The 22,500-nt window shown below is 42.6% G+C and overlaps 1 protein-coding gene across 11 annotated transcripts in view; it reads left to right on the plus strand.

Moving 5' to 3' along the window:
- LOC143022668 (uncharacterized) overlaps nucleotides 1-22,500 on the plus strand; it is a 95,667-nt gene that overhangs the window by 52,045 nt on the left and 21,122 nt on the right. For 7 of the 11 annotated variants that reach the window (XM_076181009.1, XM_076181002.1, XM_076181016.1 and 4 more), the window contains 6 exons: nucleotides 1-10; nucleotides 3,998-4,145; nucleotides 7,061-7,408; nucleotides 14,940-15,062; nucleotides 15,876-16,016; nucleotides 18,815-19,006. The exon at nucleotides 1-10 is cut by the window's left edge and continues 187 nt beyond it. In XM_076181009.1, the coding sequence (XP_076037124.1) occupies nucleotides 1-10; nucleotides 3,998-4,145; nucleotides 7,061-7,408; nucleotides 14,940-15,062; nucleotides 15,876-16,016; nucleotides 18,815-19,006 (962 nt within the window). The remainder of the gene's footprint in view (nucleotides 11-3,997; nucleotides 4,146-7,060; nucleotides 7,409-14,939; nucleotides 15,063-15,875; nucleotides 16,017-18,814; nucleotides 19,007-22,500) is intronic. The other 4 variants (XM_076181023.1, XM_076181035.1, XM_076181046.1 and 1 more) reach the window with 4 other exon arrangements.

Genomic DNA, 22,500 nt, shown 5'->3' on the forward strand with positions numbered 1-22,500 from the left:
AGTAGAGGAGGTACATGGCTTGGCTTTTGTTTGTTTGTTTGTTTGTGAAATATGTCAGTGTCCTTGTGAAACATTCTTTGTGGTGATTGTCATCTAGTGTGACGAATAGGTCCTGGGGAAACTATTTCTTTCTTTTTTCGGGGTTTGGTATCTAGTGTGGTTACGCGCGCGCACACACACAAGCACACACACATCGCTACATTGCGAGCCGTCACTCCAACTCTATTGGACAAGGAGTTGTATGTGTGTGTGTGTGTATGCGCGCGCACGCGTATGTGTGTGTATGTGTATAAGGTCACAGCATCACCCATAGATCGGGTATATTAGAGCTCTGAGCTCTCATCCGGGAGGATAATAGCTGTCGATCACGAGACCAACACGTGATCCAAGACTATGGTGAATCACACACACACATACACGACTGGTTGGTTGGTTGGTAGGTGGGCGGGTGAGTAAATGAGTAGATGTTTCTGGAACGGAATGGACTCAATCCAGACAAGCTCCGTCGGTCCAGGAGGAGCAGCCGAAGTGGGCTAAATTATTACTTCACCTTGGGACCATTGATCAGGCGGGGGGGAAAGAAAAGACCTCTGGCAGGGTGAAGAAACGTGGGACACAGTTTGACACATAGATGAGGCTCCTGGCTCGCCTGTATATCACTCCGGACATCCGAAGCTGACCTGTGATATCAGAACTATGGACATATGATTTTTAGCTATGGAATGCTTAATGTATTTCTTTATAAATTGCTTCCTTTATGATGTATTGTTTTGTACACAAAATTGTGAAGATGTAGTAAAACACACATTATACTCGTGTATATATATATATATATATATATATATATATATATATATATATATATATGTGTGTGTGTGTGTGTGTGTGTGTGTGTGTGTGTGTGTGTGTGTGTGTGTGTGCGAGTATACATATACACACACACACATATATATATACATACAGAGTGTAAATATATATGCATAACTTTTTTTTATCGATCCTTTCGATGTCCAGCGTGCACACGCGCGCACACACACACACACGCAGATAGAGCGGGAAGTACTCCAACGTCTTCCACCCAACTCTCCACGGACCATCTATTGTTTCTCCAGATTTCACGCAAGGGACATTCATTTGTTCCTAGTGACCCGAAGACCCGGCTTCTATACAACACCTGCTTGCACAATAAGCCTCGCCAGTATTTCAGGGGAAACGCCCTGACAACTGCGTCGGAAAAAAGAGACCGCGCTTCTCGACTATAATGAGATGGGCGCCTGTCCGGCGCCTGTCATAGTCGTTCAAACCCGACGCGACGAACCCTTTTTTTATGTACCCGATCAGTATATGGCACCACTGCAAATTTGTATATATTTATGTAAAATCTGGCAACCCCCCGAGGTTATTTCGGAGGTTACATTGTATAAACCAGAAAGAACACTGGAACAATAAAGACACCGCTCAGACTTTGCTTCTCCAACACCAGTATCTTAATAATGGAGATAGAAACTACTCATCTATATTTTCGTGTCAGAAGTGGGACCCGAACCAACAACTCTATCATTCCTCCGAAGCAACAATACGACAGCGGCTCCGTTTTTAACATAGCCATCTCATAACGCTACAATCTTCGCTGAAATCCAGCATCACACACGAGGCAAAGACCCCTCTCCCTTGCATTGCCAAGCATCAATACGAGAAAACCCCTCTTAGCTGCATCGTCCACCATTCTGCTACGAGGCAACTCTACATTGAGTAACTCCATTATACACGAACTACGAGCAATTCCCTCTTCATCCGTCATCCTACTACGGAGCACCGCTGCATTGCATCCTCCAGCATCTACTACGATGAAAACCCTCTACGCGGCATTCTCCAGTATCCACAACGCCCGCCTCCTTCAGGCCAACACCGAGAAGAGTTGGACAGTCTCCTTTCTCCAACATCGAATCGCGTTTCGCACGTCACTGGACCAACAGCCAATGATCATCTTCTACGCGCAATGATCGTAGCGGCATCAACAATGCGTTACACAAGCGTTACACAAGCCAGATTGCACTACTTCTGATTAACCATGCGGAAGGATATACACGCCTACATTAACACTTGTCACCCTTGCGCAATTCACAAAGGTCATATAAGCAGTCATGTTCCACTTCTAACTTATCCTACACCTACTAAATCATTCGACACAGTCGCTGTTGATCTTCTCAAGTTGTCACTTACACACACTGGAAACCAATATCTCTTTGTGTCGACCATTTTTTACGATTCTGTATTCTTCCCCCCTACTTGATATAACAGCACAACACGTAGCAAAGACCCTTACTGAGGAACTCATATCCCCCTTTACTACAGCCAAAATATTGAGTTCTGACAACGGGACTGAATTCAACATTGATATTCTTTCGCGCATTTGTAATTACTCTCAAATCAAGACATGCAACACTACTGCTTATCACCCTAGTTCAAATGGTTTAACTGACCGTCAGAATAAAAAGATTCTCAATGTTCTAAGACACCTTGCTCCTGATCTTCACCCTTCTTGGGATAAACATGTCCCCATGATTCAAACTTATATAAATAGTTCCATTAACAGGTCATTATAGGAATCTTCCCATTTTGTCCTCTTTAGCTCGGACAAAAAACTCCCATATGATCTTCCTTCAGAATTACCTCCCATTTAAAATTGCAATGATTATGTCATGGTCAAAGTAGCAAATTTCAATTATCTTTTCAAAAGAATACATAATATTCTTCATCTAAAAAGGACGAAATGGTCCGTTTGCATAACAAATCAGTCAGAGTTTGTCCCTACGAAATTAAATATATTGTTTACACTCTTAACCACACCCCTACTTCGAAGCTCTCCCCTAAATTCTTTGGAACCTATCGTATCACTGGACATGAGTCAAAGAACAAAGTCAAAACACTCAGTTTGCACGATCTTACGGAGACCGTCTTGCACAAAGATCATATCAAAAGAGTCCCCCGTGGCCTCGACATAGAGACTGTTTCTTCACAAACTCACACTACCCCTGCAATAGAGGACCATCACCAATCCTCTCCACCAAAACCTCCAGTTCCCCTTCCCCGCTATAATCTTCGCAATCGAGCGACAATTCCATGTGTATTTTTGACTAGGTGAACGGAAATAATATCTACTTCCGCATGCTCATACAATAAAGTCTATTTAATTTTATTCATGAGTATTTCCCGATACCACCATTATTTCAACATTATGTGTATGTATTTTCATGCCAAGGTCATGGAAAAGGCCTTGTATTGTTTCTTGTATTTCATGAGCACCACTCTTACTGAGGAGAGTGAGTAGTAGCTGGCCGAGAATCTATTATAAACCCCTTTGATGTCAGCGTGCACACGTGCACATACACGCATATAGAGCAAGAAGTACTCCAACGTCTTCCAACCAACTCTCCACGGACCATCTATTGTTCCTCCAGATCTCAAGCAAGGGGCATTCAATTGTTCGAAGTGACCCGAAGACCCGGCTTCTATGCAACCCCTGCTTGAACAATAAGCCTCGCCAGTGTTTCAGGGGAAACGCCCTGACATCTGCGTCAGACAAAAGAGACCGCGCTCCTCGACTACAATGACAAGGTCGCCTGTCCGGCGCCTGTCATCGTCGCTCTAACCCGACGCGACGAACCCTTTTTTTATGTACCCGATCAGTATATGGCACCACTGTAAATTTGTATATATGTATGTAAAACCTGGCAACCCCCCGAGGTTGCTTCAGAGGTTGCATTGTGTGGATAAACCAGAAAGAACACTGGAACAGTAAAGAAAAGACTCCTTAGATTTGGCTTCTAACACCAGTATCTTAATAATGTAGATAGGAACTACACATCTACATTGTTGTGTATTATGGGTCAGTTTCGGATGACCGATGAAGTGCCTTCCATTCGCTTGATCATTCGTTCTTACATAATTTTCTCCCCCCCCCTACTCCCACCCTTCCCCTCCCTCCCCGGAACAGGAGTCTTCGAGGAGCCGCGGTGGAGGCTTTGGAGGTGATGGAGAAGTAGGAGGCGGCATTGGAGGAGGAGTGATTGGAGGAGGAGGTCGAGGCCGGGACCGGTGCAACCCAGGGTTCCGTTGGCATCGGAGGCGGCGGACTTGTGTAGGTATGTGCGACCATAGGACGTCGGAGGAAAGTCGAGTCGACTTGATTTCGTCTTTCTTCAGTTGCATGTCAAGCTGAAGATTCCTCTACTCTTCGCTTCAGAGAGGCTGTCCTGCCCTAACTCTCTTCTGGTAGATTAGCTAAAACAGTGGTTTCCAAACTAGAGGGCGCCCCTCCGCCCACAAGGAGGCGTGAGGAGGATACAGTGGGGGGGGGGGGCGCACGCGAAGCCTTCTGCTTAAAAATCATTGTTTAATGATAATAATGAAATCATTCCAAGAACAAGTATCCGTCTTTACATACATGCAAAGTATAGATCTATCAAATACCTAACCCTGGTTTCTGTTAAGATACGAATGGAAAAATATAAATAAAACATATACACATAAACACAAAAAAGTTAGGGGTACGGGTCTGTTGGAAGCAAAAAAGGGGACGTCATTTCAGATAGTTCGGAAACCACTGAACTCGAGACGCAGTGACAACTCTTCTTGATCTTCTTGGAGACTAGACTTCCTTCGTGGCTGCTCCTTCTTCTATTCGGAGATGCAGTATTAACACTCCTACTAGTGGTAGACAGGGGAAGGGAAACGCAGGATCTTACGCCACGAGGCGCATAGCATCGGCCGAAGCCGTCACCTATGCCCTGTCGTGCGCTTGAACTAATGGGGTAAGTCACAGTATCTGCTGGAAATCAGGAGTGCGGGATTCGAACCCACGACTAAGTGATTGCGAGACCAGCATGTTTCCGATTACGCCACCAGGGAACTAAATGCCCCTCATTAGATGAATAATACTACTCTTAGACTGGTTTCGATGTACGTCTTTCTCAAGAGTCGGTGCTGGCATCAGTATAAACCGGTCGAGTAGTGTAATTCACCTAATAAGGCATTTCCTGTGTCCCACGATTCCCGTCCCTTGTCTTCATACATCTGTGTTTACAAAATCTACCATACTTGTAGTATATATATATATATATATATATATATATATATATATATATATATATATATATATATATATATATATATATATATATATATATATATATATATATATATATACAGCTTGTGGGGATGGAGCCTTCATTAGTACTTGATAAAACCGTAACAATCGAAACTTCGTACTAACAAAGTCTCAGTCTTCACATTTTGGTGTTTATTTCGATAGACTTGTCGGTAATTGCCAATTACATTCATACTTCTAGTAGACGAGTCGAGGACTTCTACGTCATTGTCTCTTTTGTGGTTGTGTCCTTGCAGTTCCTTACCTTACTCGTCTTCGCAATTTGTTACATTTATAGCATGAGAACAAAGTCAAAACATACTTTTCTGTATGTGACTTGAAACGCTGACATAGGAATTCCAATTCACGAAAAGTGTCTTTCCTTCTCTGATGGTTAGTGCTCATGCTATGAGCAGTTGGTAGATCTTAACCCTTGAAAGACTAGTGTGACCATATGGTCACACAAAAAAGTTTTTGTATATATGCTATTAACACTAAAACAAGTACGGGATGGCAAAAAACAAGTATACCACAAACTAGTGTATGATTCATTCTGAAAGAACTTACGCAGTAAACGTTTATATCATTAAGATAATAAACATGAGTTTAATAAAAATCTAAACAAAATATAATTCAGTACTTAGAGGGTTAATTCCGGATATTAGCCAGAAAGTGAACACCCAATACATCCTCAAACATCCTCACTGAGTATAAAGCCTTGTTTACACGGGGCAAGGAGAGAGGCAAGTCAAGCGTGCAAGTTACTTGCTACAAATTACTTGCTGTGTGTAAACATCTGCTTGACAAAGAAAATTGATGTTTGCACACGGCAGGTAACTTGTAGCAAGTAACTCACTTGACTTGCCACTCAACTTGCCCCGTATAAACGAGGCTTAAGAATGAGGAACAAGTGTGTTGGTGAAACGAGGCAAGTGGTAGTAAAAACACAATTCGAAGACGAAGCCTTGAAAAACATTTCACGAAATGTTCTACGAGTACAATTAACAAAAGACTTCATCCTTGAGTGGTGTTTTCTCTGAGAAAGAAAAATATTCACATCTTTAAACAGGTAAGTGGAACTCCCTTCTTAAGTCCGGCCTTATGGTCTATTGCATCAGACCTTATGGTCTCTTGTATTAGGACTTATGGTCTCCTTTATTGGTATGCCCTTGGTCCTGCTTGCGAGTATGTACACTCGGCTGGTTCCCCACACTGACGTCATAGCCACACCTAACCTAACGAGAACGCTGTCTGCACGTAATGTTTTATACTAATCCCTCCAGTATAGATGGTATTGTGACAATTGCCAAATTTTAATAATTATGTTTTTTTGCTGCTAAGGAATGTAAGGCTGTAAACATACACGTGAACACACGCACGCACACACACACACACACACACACACACACACACACACACACACACACACACACACACACACACACACACACACACACACCAATATTGTCCTTCAGTAATAACCTCGTGATATTTGCATAGACTTCATCCCTACATACTGTACAGTGTGTCACGATATGAGTTAAACTATTGCATGCAATGTTGGTCCAATGCAATCTACCTATGTTGTAGAACATAGATTTCATTAAAACGGCTGTGAGTGGCTGCATTGAGGTAATCTACATCTCAGATAAAGAGAAAGAGAGAGAGAGAGAGAGAGAGAGAGAGAGAGAGAGAGAGAGAGAAAGAGAGAGAGAGAGAGAGAGAGAGAGAGAGAGAGAGAGAGAGAGAGAAAGACAACCTTTTTCCTAATCACACAAAGTCCCCAACCCTAACAACAACGCCCCAAAGGCTAAACCTCTAACGCTTTCCCTTCCCGTGCTCCTAAATGGCTACCGACGACGACGACGACAACGACGACGCTGCGGTTGGTGACGACGCTTTCCCCCCCAGACGTGGACGAGTGCGCGCGCGAAGACCTACACCTATGCAGTCCTGGAGAGGTCTGTGTCAACGTCCACGGCGGGTATGAGTGCGTACCATCACCCAATACCACCCTCTCGAGCACCCTTACCACTCAGACCTCTCCCGCATCAACAACAACAACGACGACGACGAAGGTCACGCCGAAGAAACCCGAGCCGACCCGAGCACCCACTGCTCCTGAGGGGGTGACTAACGCTTCGCAAGGGGCGGGGGGCCCGCACACCTTCACCCCACCACCTCTCCCTCCCCTCCCACCGCCTCCGGCAGGATGCCCTGACGGCTTTGTGTACAACCTCGCCCTTAGAAGCTGCAGAGGTACCGAACGACTAACTTTCTTTGCTTTGCGTCATACAAAACAACTCTCGAGGTTGAGAAGGTGACGTCATGGACACCTGCGGACAATTGGAACTGACCATGCGAATGTAACTGTTGTACTTATTCAACGCTGTTGACAAATAATCACTTTAATCATGGGGAAATTATGATATATGAAATATATATCTAATGCCCAACAACGATAGATATATACGTATAATTCCTCATAAAGCGTGGGTCAGCATCATTGTCCGCAAGTGTACATCTCACGTAATCCTTCTTTCCTCTTATTGTTCGTAAGAATGTTTTGTGTGACGTGGCTGTAATCTAACCCAGTTCTCACATCGTTAAGTCTATAGTCCAGTGTTGTCCAAACTTGGGATCCGCAGAACCACTCAAGGGGAACTTGTGAGGACAATGAGAACTCACAAAAAATTAGATAGACATAAAGATAACATAATTATGTAATAAGGATGATAATAATAATAATAGTAGTAGTAGTAATAGCGTTTAAAAAAATAGTAGTAGTAGAAGTAGTAGTAGTAACAATAATAATCATGATAATATAATAATAACTAATAATAATAAAAATAAATTATATTATAATATAATAATAATATAATAATGATAATAATAATAATATATAATAATAACTAATAATAAGTAATAATATAATAATAACAATAATAATAAATAAAAATAAAAATAAATTATAATAATAAGAATAAGAATAAATTATAATAATAATAATAAAAATAGATGATCATAATAATAATGATAATAATAAATGATAATAATAATGATAGCAATAACAAAAATAATAGTTATAAAAGTAATAATGACAAAAATATAATAATAATTACTATTACAGGTGAACCTGTAATTATCATAATCATTATTATCACTACTATTGTCATTTGCAGAGGACAGGGCAATGAATTACGCTGCAAATAATAATAATAAAAACAACATTGATAATGATATTAAAAAATTATTTGATCAGTATGGAGGCTGGACAACAGTGTACTATAGATATACTGTCCACATGCTATATGCTTAGTTGTCTGAAACAACAATGCTTACATAGCTGTTTCGCTATACTTGTACAGCTGAGGGAAAAATGTTCTCCGACACTTTTGGTTCAATGTATTCGAAAAAAATAGTTTATGATGGCGTTTGTCATTGTTTTCGTAAACCGTAAACTACTGCCATGACAGTTTCCTCCCGAAAGTCTCGGTGAATGTACCTCCTCATCTGTACATCAAGTTCACTGGTGGCGTCATCGGCAGCGTGCTGGTCTCGCAACCTCGTAGTCGAGGGTTCGAGTCCCGCACTCCTCTCCGATTCCCAGCAGTGTCTGTATGTTACCTGCCTCAAGAAATCAAATAACGCATAGGGCAAAGGTGACGGCTTCGGCCGCAGCTACTCAGCGCCTTCTGGTGTAGGCTCCTCATCTTATCTTCTAATAGTGTTATCTTAAGGTCCTCGATATATTGAGATAACAGAGACAACCATGGCTATTCATTTGAACTTGAAGATTAAGCATAAATGAATAAATAAATATATGAAAATAAATTCGATAAAATTGAGTTAAAGATATTGGCGGAATAAATATATTTATACATAAGCGGAGGAGATCAGGAAATACTACAAAATTAAACAATTAGGCTAAGCTCACGAACTATATTCGGCAAAATTAGTAAAGAAAATATCCAATTTGGAAAAAAAGGTGTGCGTTTAAAGGTGGCAGCCCGCTAGGCAATTCTCGCTAGCATGCTACTTGCTTTTGTTATTTCGTTTGAGTAGAAACGACTTCGGTTACGATCTTTTGTTTTTTTCAAATTTCCAAATGTCAAATTAGTCTTGCGTCATATAGTGAGAAGGCAAATGACGAACTAAGGGAAGTCACACCCAGGGAAGAGGCCAAACGCAGAGTATGGGAGTCCAGTATATTTTGACGTATCGCCCAGCAGGGCTTCTTCAGAAATAACATCGATGAAAAACATTTTACTCCTTATATTATAGCCCGAGCCTTGCGGGGAGAAACAAACATTAAAATGTTGTACACACAATTTGCGCAAATTGCCTGTTACTTGTCATTAAAATTGCCAATGGTTTGTTTATTGTAAAAAATCCACTATTCTGATTTATATTTTCTATGAGGGATATATACGCCGATTCTAAACATCTACGTTTCATTGTATGATTTTCATATTTTATAATCTTGGAATTATTCCAATCAGCATTGTGGAACAATTTAATGAGATATTCTTACGGAAGTCTAGAATATTGAAACCGAAGACGTTTCTACTGAAACGGAGTAGCATGCTAGCCTAGTGTGCCTCCACCTTAACACACTTAACAGTGCGAGGATTAAATGTCCTTTTAAAAAAAAAATCCTTGAGTTCAACAAACTGCATTTCAGTTCAAACGTTTGTGTTCCGCGCCAGAAAACGTTTACTGCATGACGTCAACGTTTGGCCAAAAGTTTGGCTTTGCTCTCTACTCGACCCTCAAAAACACAAAGACATTTTACGAGTCCCGATCTTCATCGATATTTATTGATATATATATATATATATATATATATATATATATATATATATATATATATATTATATATATATATATATATATATATATATATACTGTATATATACATATATATATATATATATATATATATACACATATATACATACATACATACATACATACATACACACACACACACACACACACACATATATATATATATACATATATATACATATATATATATATATATATATATATATATGTGTGTGTGTGTGTGTGTGTGTGTGTGTGTGTGTGTGTGTGTGTGTGTGTGTGTGTGTGTGTGTGTGTGTGTGTGTTTTGATAAAACACGGCAAAGGAAATATGGACTGGGAGTGAAGCGTTTATTCTTGACGTTTCGTCTATTGACTTTTTCGGTCTACAGTGACCGGAGGAGGAGTGCCCGCTATTATACCAACACAGTTTTACACTTCACAACGCACTTTTCACACGGAACACTTCACTACACTATTATACCAGCACGATGGTATACTTCACTAGAGATTCACTACACGATTTTCACTGCACCCTACATAACGCACATTAACTGGGTGACGCAAATTCACTAAGCAACAAGACGGACTTTTCACACGTAACACTTTACTATACTTATTATAAGAGCACGATTGTACACTTCTCTATACACTTCCCACAAGAGATTTACTACACGATTTCCACTGCACCCTACATAACGCGCACTAATTGGGTAATGCACTGAAATCCACGAGGAATACTTCACTATACGGTTTCACACGCTAATTTTAAAACCACAATCTCTTCACGATTTTCACTGCACTGCCTCAAGGTATCCTAAGTTATGACACTACGATACCAGCACGATTTTACACTTCACTACGCGTCGAGGCGGAGCACTCAGCGGTCGGGCCAAACGACATTGAGCGACTGCCGGTCCACAGTGGCCGGAGGTGGGATGCCCACAATTTTACACTTCACAACGCACTTTTCACACGGAATACTTCACTACACTATTATACCAGCACGATTGTATACTTCACTAGAGATTCACTACACGATTTCCACTGCACCCTACATAACACACACTAACTGGGTGACACAAATTCACTAAGCAACGTGACGGAGCTGTCGCCAGACAGGCTAATCGATGTTCAGTGAATGCTGGTCCACGGTGGCCGGGGGTCTAGTGCCCACTTTCTTCGAGACCGTGACGACAAAATCCGAGTTCCTGCTGAGTAGGATGTATCCCACGAGGATAGTATAATAGGGCAGTTGTAATAAAGGATTTTAATAGGTTAGTCTGGTGACATTGGGTATCTATATCTTGTTTGTCTTGAAATGTGCTGCGTTAGATGTATGTTCTGGGAAATGCAAGGTAAGCAAGAGGGGTCTCGCTATGTTGCAAGCATGTGGATCACGTGCGTGGTGGGTGATGGTTAGTAATGGTTACAGAGATGTTCACTTATCGAGACCGCGACGACGAACTCCCACGAGGGAGATGTTTACTAGACGAAAGCGCTCGCTGAACTGCGTCGATTGGCGGAACATACTGGATTGTGCAGAGTTTATATATGCGCTTGGTAGCTCATGGAGGTATGCAAACGTGGCGCGCTATGCTCTGATTGGCCCGTTGAGATGCCCGAGTTAGCCAATCGTGAAGCACTATGCCCGCTGAGGTCTTTGCCCAGGTGAAGCTGCCAGCCTTACTATTGATGTTGGGACGGGTAGTAATATATGCAGCTGCTATGGATTTTCTGGTCCTAATTATCAGGGTGTCCAGAAACGGGAGGTCTCCTTCTCGTTCCTCCTCCATGGTGAATCTTGGGATTCACTCTATTTAATTGTCTCCTGATGTCTTCCAGGTCCGCCCTGGAAGGCATCAGAAAATTAAGTAGAGTGAATCCAAAGATTCAATTCATTATGGAAGAGGAACAAGAGGGAAACCTCCCGTTTCTGGACACCCTTGTGATTAAGACAACTGAGGGCCCCAAATTTAGGGTTTACAGAAAGCCTACGAACCGTGACGACTTCATACACTACCTGTCGGCACATAATGAGAGGACAAAGAAGGGGATTGTTGTAGGCTTCTTCCTACGTGCTTACAGGATTTGCAGTGAGGAAGCCTTCTTGAAACTTGGCTAACCAAGGACATGATCCTGAGCTTAAGGCGAAAAGCGGAAGAAATCAATTTAAGCAAGTCAAAAGAAGGAGAGAACAACGCCTCCAACAGGACATCATACAAGGCGCTTCCTAATTCAGAGAAGGTAGATATTACTAGAATGCTCAGGAGCACAGAGGTAAAAGTAGCGATAACATCGGGGACGAAGATCGGTGATATAGTAAGAAACGGGACCAAAATGAGGTAGAGGGAGGACAGCGTCTTTTTATAAAATCCCATAAGCCTCATGCGATAAGGCATACTATGGAGAGACGAAGAAAGGATTAAACACAACGATCAGGGAGCATAAGGCCGACCTCCGTCACCATAGGCTTATCAACGCCATGGTGGTGCATGTGAACGAACCTGGACACCTCCCACAATGGAACTGGGCCGAGTTATTACGCAAAGGCATGGATAAGAAGACCAAAAAATCAACAGAAACTCCATATATCACTACCTGTCCCAACATCAATAGTAGGCTGGCAGTTTCACTTGGGCAAAAACCTCAGCGCTTCACGATCGGCTGTCTCGGGCATCTGAGCGAGCCAATCAGAGCACAGCGCGCCACGCTCGCATACCTCCATGAGCTACCAAGTGCATATATAAATTCTGCACAATCCAGTATGGTCATTCCTTTGAAAAAGTCAGTAGACGAAACGTCAAAAATAAACGCTTCACTCCCAGTCCATGTTTCCTTTGCCGTGTTTTAGCAATTTGTTCACATGGATAATAATTTTCACACACACACACACACACACACACACACACACACACACACACATATATATATATATATATATATATATAAAATACAAACCAAAAAATCTAAGGCTTCAAGCTTGACTGTGCTCTTGTTTTGACTCTTAAATGAAGAAAAAATTCTTAAGAGGCCCTAGCTTCAGCAATATTCATTAACGACAATTATATATCAATGCTTTTTTCAACCATAAATCGCTATTCACTTCAAATAGTCAACCAAACACCCTAACGACTCCTCTATGACGATCGGCGTTAACCAATTATTGACAATATCAGAAAAAAATTCAATAGTATACAGACGATTCTTAAATATTGTCAAAATTATACGTAGAATACTATTAATGATATGCAGAATTTTTTTAGATGCCAACATATAGGAAATACTGTCAACATTAGAATAAAATATTGTCAATATTTATGCAGAAAATGTGTAATGTCAATATCGTACACAAAATATGTACTGCCATCATTCAGTAAGTACTTAGATATTGTCAATATATATCTATTCTTCAATATATTGGAGGAGCACAGTCGATTGTAATTCTACTTTCAACTCCGCTTACTAACTTCCCTATCCTGCACGGTTAGTTACAGTATTTACCGACGTATAAGACGCACCGTCGCTTAAAGCGTATCCCTATATTAATAACAAGGACATTTTGCAGAACAAACTAGTTTCATCATGCATTTATTGAAAGTTATTTCAAAGTGGCTTTGAAAGGGGAGAAATTTATGATTCTGAGCATTAAATACAATAATGCGACAGATGTAGATTATTCTTTTTGATACATTAGAAAAAGAAATGCGTCTTATGCGCCGGCCAATAGGGCCTCAACTAAGCTTTCGAGAGTTAAAGCGAGTCCAGCGAATTTTTCCTTCTCGCGCTCGGTCGTCGGCGGGCGAATTGGTTCACCTGACGGTGTCATCGGGCGAGGCCCCACGAAGACATGAAGAGACTCTGCGAGCTCCTGAAGGAGCAAGTTCGCCTCTTGCAGACGAGACTGGGGAGGACCTGTTTGCGTCGTCTGCACCCGAAGACTTCGAGAAGCTTTGAAGAGTTTCTGTCCTCACGCAAGACGGAGATCCATTCACAATACTATTCTCACACCAGAAGACCGATTTGTTATCTTTATTAATTGTCATTAATGTTATTGTCATTACAATTTTTATTATTATCAAATATCATCATTATTATTATTTTTATTACTATTATCATCATGGTTATTATTATTATTAATATGATCATTATTATTATCTTTATTATCTTTATTATTAATTATTATTATTATTATCATCGTTATTATTATTATCATTATCTTTATTATCATTATAATTATCATTATAATTATCATTATTATTATTACTATCATCTTTTTTCGGTCCCAAAACTCCCCTACAGGTCCTTCCCCAATTACCTGATATACGTCCTTCACCGTCATATTGCCAGATATGTGATCACAATATTTCACTTATTCACCTTTCTCATCTTACACCACATAAAGCTTATCGCCCTGTCACCGGTGATGCCTCACGAAGTTTCTCCATTATAATATTTTTTCGAGATGGGAAGGGTGCCTACCCGGAAACCCCTCAAGAAATAATTTCCTTTCCCTCCCCCCTTCTCCTCTTTCTCCATCCCTCTCCCTCTACCCCTCCCCTTTCCTCTCTTCCCACTCCCTCTCCTTCCCTCTTCTTTTCCCTCCCTCTCCCCTCCTCCTCCCTCCCCACTCCCTCCTTTCTTCCCTTTCTTTCCCTCCCCTTCTCCTCTTTATTCATCCCTCTCCATCTACCCCTCCATTTTCCTCTCTCCTCTCCTCCTCTCTCCACTCCCTCTCCCTTCCCCACTCCCTCTCCCTCCTCTCTCCCCTTCCCCTTCCTTCCCCCCCTTCTCCTCTTTCCCCATTCCTCTCCCAACTCCCTCGTCTTCCTTCTCCCCCTCCACCTCTCTCCCCATCGTCCTCCCACCTCCCTCCCCTTCCCTCTTACCCTCTCCCCCCCTCTCTCCCTTTCCACCAAATGTCCTGTGACGTGTGTGTGTGTGTCTTTGATCTGCCGCAGACGTGGACGAGTGCGAGACGAACCCTTGCGACGAGGACGAGCGATGTCGTAACACCCAGGGATCCTTCAGCTGCGACTGCCGCCAGGGATTCCACAGGGACGAACAAACCGGCGACTGCACAGGTGCGCAGGGGAAGGAGGGAGGGGAGGAGGGGAGGAGGGAAGGAAGGAGGGAAGGAGGGGGGAAGGAGGGAAGGAAGGAGGGAAGGAGGGAAGGAGGGAGGGAGGGAAGGAGGATGGAGGAAAGGAAGGAGGAAGGGAGGGAGAAAAGGAGGGAAGTAAAAGGGAAGGAAGAAGGAAGGACGGAAGGAAGGAGGGGAGAAAGGGAGGTAAGGAGGGGAGAAAAGGAGGGAAGGAGGAAGGTAAGTGGGAAAGAAGAAGGAAGGAAGGGAGGAAGGAGGGAAGGAAGGAGGAGGAGAGGGAGGGAGAAAGGGAGGGAAGGAGGGAGGGAGGGAAGCAGGGAGGTAGGAGAATAGGAAGAAAGAAGGGAAGAAGAAAAGGAGGGAAGGAGGGAAAGAGGGAAGGGGGTTGGGATGTAGGGATGGAACTTTATTTCTAAAAAATAAAGTAATAAGTAAACAAGTAAATATCAAGTTAGACTTAGAAGACGAATCTTTAAACATGTGGCTTTTTCTAGTCACAAAATTACAAAACAAAATAAAACAAGATCAATAATTATATGAATATAAAATGAATAAAACAATAAAAAATGAATAAATAAAAAGATATACATATATATATATGCATATATATATATTTATATATATATCTATATATATATATATATATATATATATATATATATATATATCAGTCCAACCGTCTACCAACCGATAGCTTCAGCTGAATCTATCGGTTGTTTTATGAGAAGGTTAGGGGATGATAGGTGGCAATGGACATGGAACTACCTAGTGTAGACCCTATGGTCTCTTGCAGACGTAAACGAGTGCCAACTGGGTCAACACACGTGCGGTCGGTTTCAGCGATGCGACAACACCATCGGATCCTTCACCTGTATCCGGGTCGCCGGGTGCGGCACCGGATACACACTCAACCACAACACCGGACAGTGCGAAGGTAAGAGCCTCAAGGTGTACACTCACTTCTTGGTTGTAATGGCAGCACATGTACAGGTACATCGTCGTGCAGGTGCGTTTATAAGCTTTATCTTGTGTGTGTGTATATATATATATATATATATATATATATATATATATATATATATATATATCAACCACAATTTTAATTCTAAGCCATCAACGTTGATGAACTCGACGGAGTCATACAGGCAGAAATTGATACGCGGTCAAGCGAAGGACTCGAACCCCCATTCACACGTAACAAGTGACCACTGACTTAACCGATTGCGCTATGAAGATATATATATATATATATATATATATATATATATATATATATATATATATATATATACATATAAATATATATATACATATATACATATATAATATTATACATATATATATATAATATTATACATATATATATAATATTATACATATATATATATAATATTATACATATATATAATATTATATATATATAATATTATATATATATATATATATATATATATATATATATATATATATATATATATATATATATACAAATACGAACTCGCTCGCTGACAAAGTAGGACTCGATCTGCCTCCAGTCCTGACGCTTGAAACCACTGGGAGTCAAGAGTTCGAGTCCTCCTTTCTGGAAAAGTGAAGTTGTCACACTGGGCTTCTACAGCCGTCTTCAACTGCGCCGACCGTAGAGAGTTTGTGTAAAAACGACTTTGGTTACAATATTTCATTTTACAAATCTCCAACTATCACATTTCCGTCTTATATATATCGTAAACCTACACGAATGTTAGTTATACTGGTGAAATGTCCTCAGAGGGGGTTCACACGGTCCAACGGCTCGTCGAACGCGGTTCGACAGACACGTGTCTAAAGTGATGTGTGAACGTGTGAACGGGGTATTTGGTTATCGAACAACGTGTTCGACAACCAAAGCAAAGTCATATTCTATTTATTCAAATGGAGGTTGGAGGTAGGATGTGGGAGGAAAAAGTAGCCCAAATGTGACAAACCTATTAAAGCATTTGCAAAGTCGTGTTCTGCGTAACACAACACGGAGCAGTTCCGGCGTGGGAGTGGACCGCGATATCACACTAGGCTATTTTTCCTTCAACTGTTGGAACATATCTATAGCCCACAGCTCTTGGAAAGGAATCTGATATAAGCTGCAGGAAAAAATCCTCAAGCATATCAAATGACATTCTATGTATTTTTGTTGAGAAAACAAAATAGTTTGTCATAGTGATCTTACGGCAGAAAAAACATCTATAGGTGGGCGGTATCGCCGATTAATTGGAGGTAGGAGGAAAAAATAGCCCAATGTGATAACTCCTTAAGGTTCGTTTCACACGGATCGACTTTTTGCCGTGCGCCGTCCACGACACGACGTCGTACTCTCAAATAATCTATGGGTGTCTATGGACGCTTTTATACGTCACGACTACGACTACGTGTGAAAGCGTCTTAGATATTCATGGTTATTTGAAAGCACGGCGTCGTGTTATCGACGACGCACGGCGAAAAATCGATCCGTGTGAAAGGAAGTTGCACGGAGTGCATCGGGACTTGAACCTTCTTCGTTGTCTACACCGATTTGGAGCTCAATGGTCGAACATCAAGTGGTAAAAGACTGTAGCTGGACATTGTTCTTTCACCCAAACTGCACTTGCTCTAGATCCTAAAAATATGAGCTTTCCCCTGATCATTCTTATCCCTAGATCTTGAGCTTTTCCCCTAACCATGCTTCTCCCTAGATTCTCAGCTTTTCCCCTAATCATTCTTGTCCTTAGATCTTTAGCTTTTCCCCTAATCATGCTTCTCCCTAGATTCTCAGCTTTTCCCCTAATCATTCTTGTCCTTAGATCTTGAGACTTTCCCCTAATCATACTTTTAGATTTTCAGCTTTTCCCCTAATCATATTGGTCCCTAGATTTTGAATTTTTTCTTTATATGTACTTGTCCCTAGATTTTCAGCTTTCCCCTTAATCATACTTCTCCTTAGATCTTGGACTTTTCCCCTGGTCATTCTTTGTTGAGTTGACATGCATCCTTCTCCCTAGATTTAATACAGTTTAGGGAAACTCCCTAACTAACAAACTCACAGTCATGCTCTTTATATCTGTGCTTCAATTTAACCTCCCTAACATCTACACCCACCCACAAACATATGCACACACATACACAAATATATACGCACACACATACACACACAAATATATGCACACATACATACATACATACATACACACACATACACCCGCACACATACACACATACACACAAATATATGCACACATACATACATACACACACACATACATACATAGACACACACATCCACATGAATACACAAATACACATACACACCCACCCACACACATGTATACACCCACACACACATATACACAACCACCCACCCGCACCCACATACACATCCACATCCGCTCACACACACATACACATCCACATCCGCCCACACACATATATACACCCAAAACCACATGCACACATATACACAACCACCCACTACACACGCACACGCACACGCACACACACACACACACACACACACACACACACACACACACACACACACACACACACACACACACACACACACATATACACACCCACACATGTGTACATCCATACCCACATATATACACATCCACAACCCCCCCTCCACACACACACAACCTCCCACACACACAAATTTCCTGGCCCCCCTAACGCTTCCCTCTAACTAACGCAGCCTCTTGTAACCCGCCTAACCCTTGATAGACGACGACGAGTGCCGACTCGGGAAGGACGACTGCCACCAGCTGGGCCCCAAGTGGCGCTGCGTCAACACCAAAGGCTCCTTCCGCTGCGAGAGGAAACGGTGTCTTCCCTTCCAGGTGCTCTCCCTCAACGGCACCTGCCTCAACGCCACCTGCCCCGCGGGGTACACGTTCGGACCTCTCGGCTGCATCGGTACGTGCGCCTCCTGGAGGAGGAGGAGGAGGAGGGAGGTTGGAGGGTGGGGAGGGGAGGAGGGTGGGGAGGAGGGAGGTGGAGTGTGGGGTGTTTGTGCTTCCTGCAGAAGGCGAAGATGGAGGGAGGGTAGGGAAAGTGGAGGGTGGAGTGTGGAGGGTAAGGATGGTGGAGTGTGGTGGGTAGGGTAGGTGGAGGGTGGAGTGTGGCGGGTAGGGAAGGTGGAGTGTGGCGGGTAGGGAAGGTGGAGTGTGGAGTGTGGAGGGTAAGGAAGGTGGAGTGTAGAGAATAGGGAATGTGGAGAGTAGAGAGGGTGGAGGATGGGGAGGGTAAGGAGTGTGAAGGGTGGAGGATAGGGAAAGGAAGGTGGAGTGTGGAGGGTAGGGAGGGTGGAGGGTAGAGAAGGTGGAGGATGGGGAGGGTAAGGAGGGTAGAATATGAAGGGTAGGGAAGGTAAATTGTGGAGAATAGGGAAGGTGGAGGATGGAGTGTGGAGGATAGGGAAGGTGGAGTGTGGAGGATAGGGAAGGTGGAGTGTCGAGGGCAGGGAAGGTGGAAATTAGAGAAAGTGGAGGATGTTGAGGGTAAGGAGGGTGAAGGGTGGAATGTGGAGGATAGGGAAGGTAGAGAGTGGAGTGTGGAGGGAAGGGAGTGTGGAGGGTAGGGAGTGTGGAAGATAGGGAAGGTGGAGGGTAGAGAAGGTGGAGGATGGGGAGGGTAAGGAGTGTGAAGGGTGGAATGTGGAGGATAGGGTAAGGAAGGTGGAGTGTGGAGTGTAGGGAGAGTGGAGGGTAGAGATGGTGGAGGATAGGTAGGGTAAGGTGGGTGGAGGGTAGGGAATGTGGAAGATAGGGAAGGTGGAAGTTGGAGTGTGGGGGTAGGGAAGGTGGAGGGTGGAGAAAGTGGAGGATGGGGAAGGTTAAAGAGAGTGAGGGTGGAATGTGGAGGATAGGGAAAGTGGAGGGTGGAATATGGAGGATAGGGAAGGTGGAGGGTGGAATGTGGAGGATAGGGAAGGTGAGGGTGGAATGTGGAGGATAGGTAAGGTGGAGGGTGGAATGTGGAGGATAGGGAAGGTGAGGGTGGAATGTGGAGGATAGGGAAAGTGGAGGGTGGAATGTGGAGGATAGGGAATGTGGAGGGTGGAGAAGGTGGAGGATGGGGAAGGTAAAGAGAGTGGAGAGTGGAATGTGGAGGATAGGGAAGGTGGAAGGTGAAATATGGAGGATAGGGAAGGTGGAGGGTGGAATGTGGAGGATAGGAAAGGTGGAGGGTGGAATGTGGAGGATTGGGAAGGTGGAGGATGGAATGTGGAGGATAGGGAAGGTGGAGGGTGGAATGTGGAGGATTGGAAAAATGGAGGATAGAATGTGGAGGATAGGGAAAGTGGAGGGTGGAGGATGGGGAGGGTAAGAAGAGTGGAATGTGGAGGATAGAAAAGGTGGAGGGTGGAATGTGGAGGATAGGGAAGGTGGAGGGTGGAATGTGGAGGGTAGGGAAGGTGGAGGGTGGAGTGTGAAGGGTAAGGAAGGTGAGGGTGGAGAAGGAGGAGGATGAGGAGGGTAAGGAGGGTGGCTAGTGGAATGTGGAGGATAGAGAAGGTGGAGGGTGGAATGCGGAGGATAGGGAAGGTGGAGGGTGGAATGTGGAGGATTGGGAAGGTGGAGGATGGAATGTGGAGGATAGGGAAGGTGGAGGGTGGAATGTGGAGGATTGGAAAAAAGGAGGATAGAATGTGGAGGATAGGGAAAGTGGAGGGTGGAGGATGGGGAGGGTAAGAAGAGTGGAATGTGGAGGATAGGGAAGGTGGAGGGTGGAATGCGGAGTATAGGGAAGGTGGAGGGTGGAATGTGGAGGATAGGGAAGGTGGAGGGTGGAGTGTGAAGGGTAAGGAAGATGAGGGTGGAGAAGGAGGAGGATGAGGAGGGTAAGGAGGGTGGCTAGTGGAATGTGGAGGATAGGGAAAGTGGAGGGTGGAGTGTGGAGGACAGGGAAGGTGGAGAATGGAATGTGGAGGGTGAACTGTGGAGGATGGGGAGGGTAAGGTGGGTGATGGTCTGAAATGAGGAATTGAAGAGGCAAAGTAGCTTAGCTAAAGAGACTACGCGAACGAAGATGAACTACAGATTAAAGATAATCGTACCTCAACTGAAGAAGTAAGTAGATAATTATATAATGAAATAGATGATGGATGAAAGTAGGTCATTAAATTGAGTTTGCAAAGGCTTCACGGGAAGCGAAAGGAAAAAATGAAAATAATGTAGAACAGAAGAGAGACAGAATGAAGAAAGGAAAAAGGAGGAGGAGGAGGAACGGGAGGAGGAAAAGTATAAGAAGGACAAGGAGGAAAGGAAAAGGAAGACAAGGAGGAGAAGGAAGAAGAATAGGGGGGTGAAGAGGAGAGGGAGGAAGACGGAAGAAGAGATGATGAAGGTGGAAGGGGAAGAGGAGCAATAGGAGGAAGAGGAGGAAGAGGAGAAAGTGAAAGATAAGAAAGAGGAGGATGAGGAAACCGAAGAGGATTAGGATCAAGAGGAGGAGGAGGAGGAAGAGTAAGAAGGGTGATGGGTGAGGATGTGGAGGAGGAAGAAGAGGAGGAGGGTGAAGAGGAGGAGAAGAAGGAGGAAGAGAGGGAAATATGAATTGGCCCTAATTTTGGAGCTCCACCTCGGTCATGCTCCTCTTTATTTGTCTTTTAATTAGTTTTAAGTCTAATCAATTCGAAGTCCTTTCTCTAAATGTACTCTAATTAATACCAAATTTCTTATCTAAATTCTCTACTTTAAATGTGCTCTAATCAATTTGAATCCCAAATTTCTAAGTCCCTAGTTTTATTTTCGCCATCTAGTTTTAGTTAAGTTACATTGTATATCGACTACCATAGTATCAAATGTTGCATTTACCGCTAACATTGTGTATTCACTAAACCCACTAAATCTAATTAATTTATTCTCGTGGTTCTCTGTACATAATGCTCTCTGTTATTTGGAACCTCTAAAATTCGAAACTCTCCAGGATTTGGAACGAAAGCATCATTATGAGGCGTTCAGAAACAGAGGGGCATCCCAGCCACTTTTAATGGTTTTGAGTAAAGCACACATCGTGAAAGGTGTAAGCCTTCTCTCTCTCTCTCTCTCTCTCTCTCTCTCTATATATATATATATATATATATATATATGTATATATATATATATGTATATATGTATTATATATATATATGTATTATATATATATATATGTATTATATATATATGTATATATATGTATTATATATATATATATATATATGTTTTTGTGTCATTATGACATTTGGAAATACACTCTCCTACTGGGATCCTGCATAAAGAATTTGATGGAATACAGTACATACCACATTTCACCTAGGTGCCTTCGGCCGATTAATCCTTAAACTAAGGCGTTCCGTTTTGTAGGGTCATAGAGGCGTGATGGTACGGTGTTCGTCTTATAAAAAGCAAGCCGCTCAGGTGAGAGTT

Source organism: Oratosquilla oratoria, chromosome 3 (assembly GCF_046742065.1).
Source record: "Oratosquilla oratoria isolate Oo_2021 chromosome 3, ASM4674206v1, whole genome shotgun sequence".
In the NCBI taxonomy this organism is placed as follows: Eukaryota; Metazoa; Arthropoda; class Malacostraca; order Stomatopoda; family Squillidae; genus Oratosquilla; species Oratosquilla oratoria.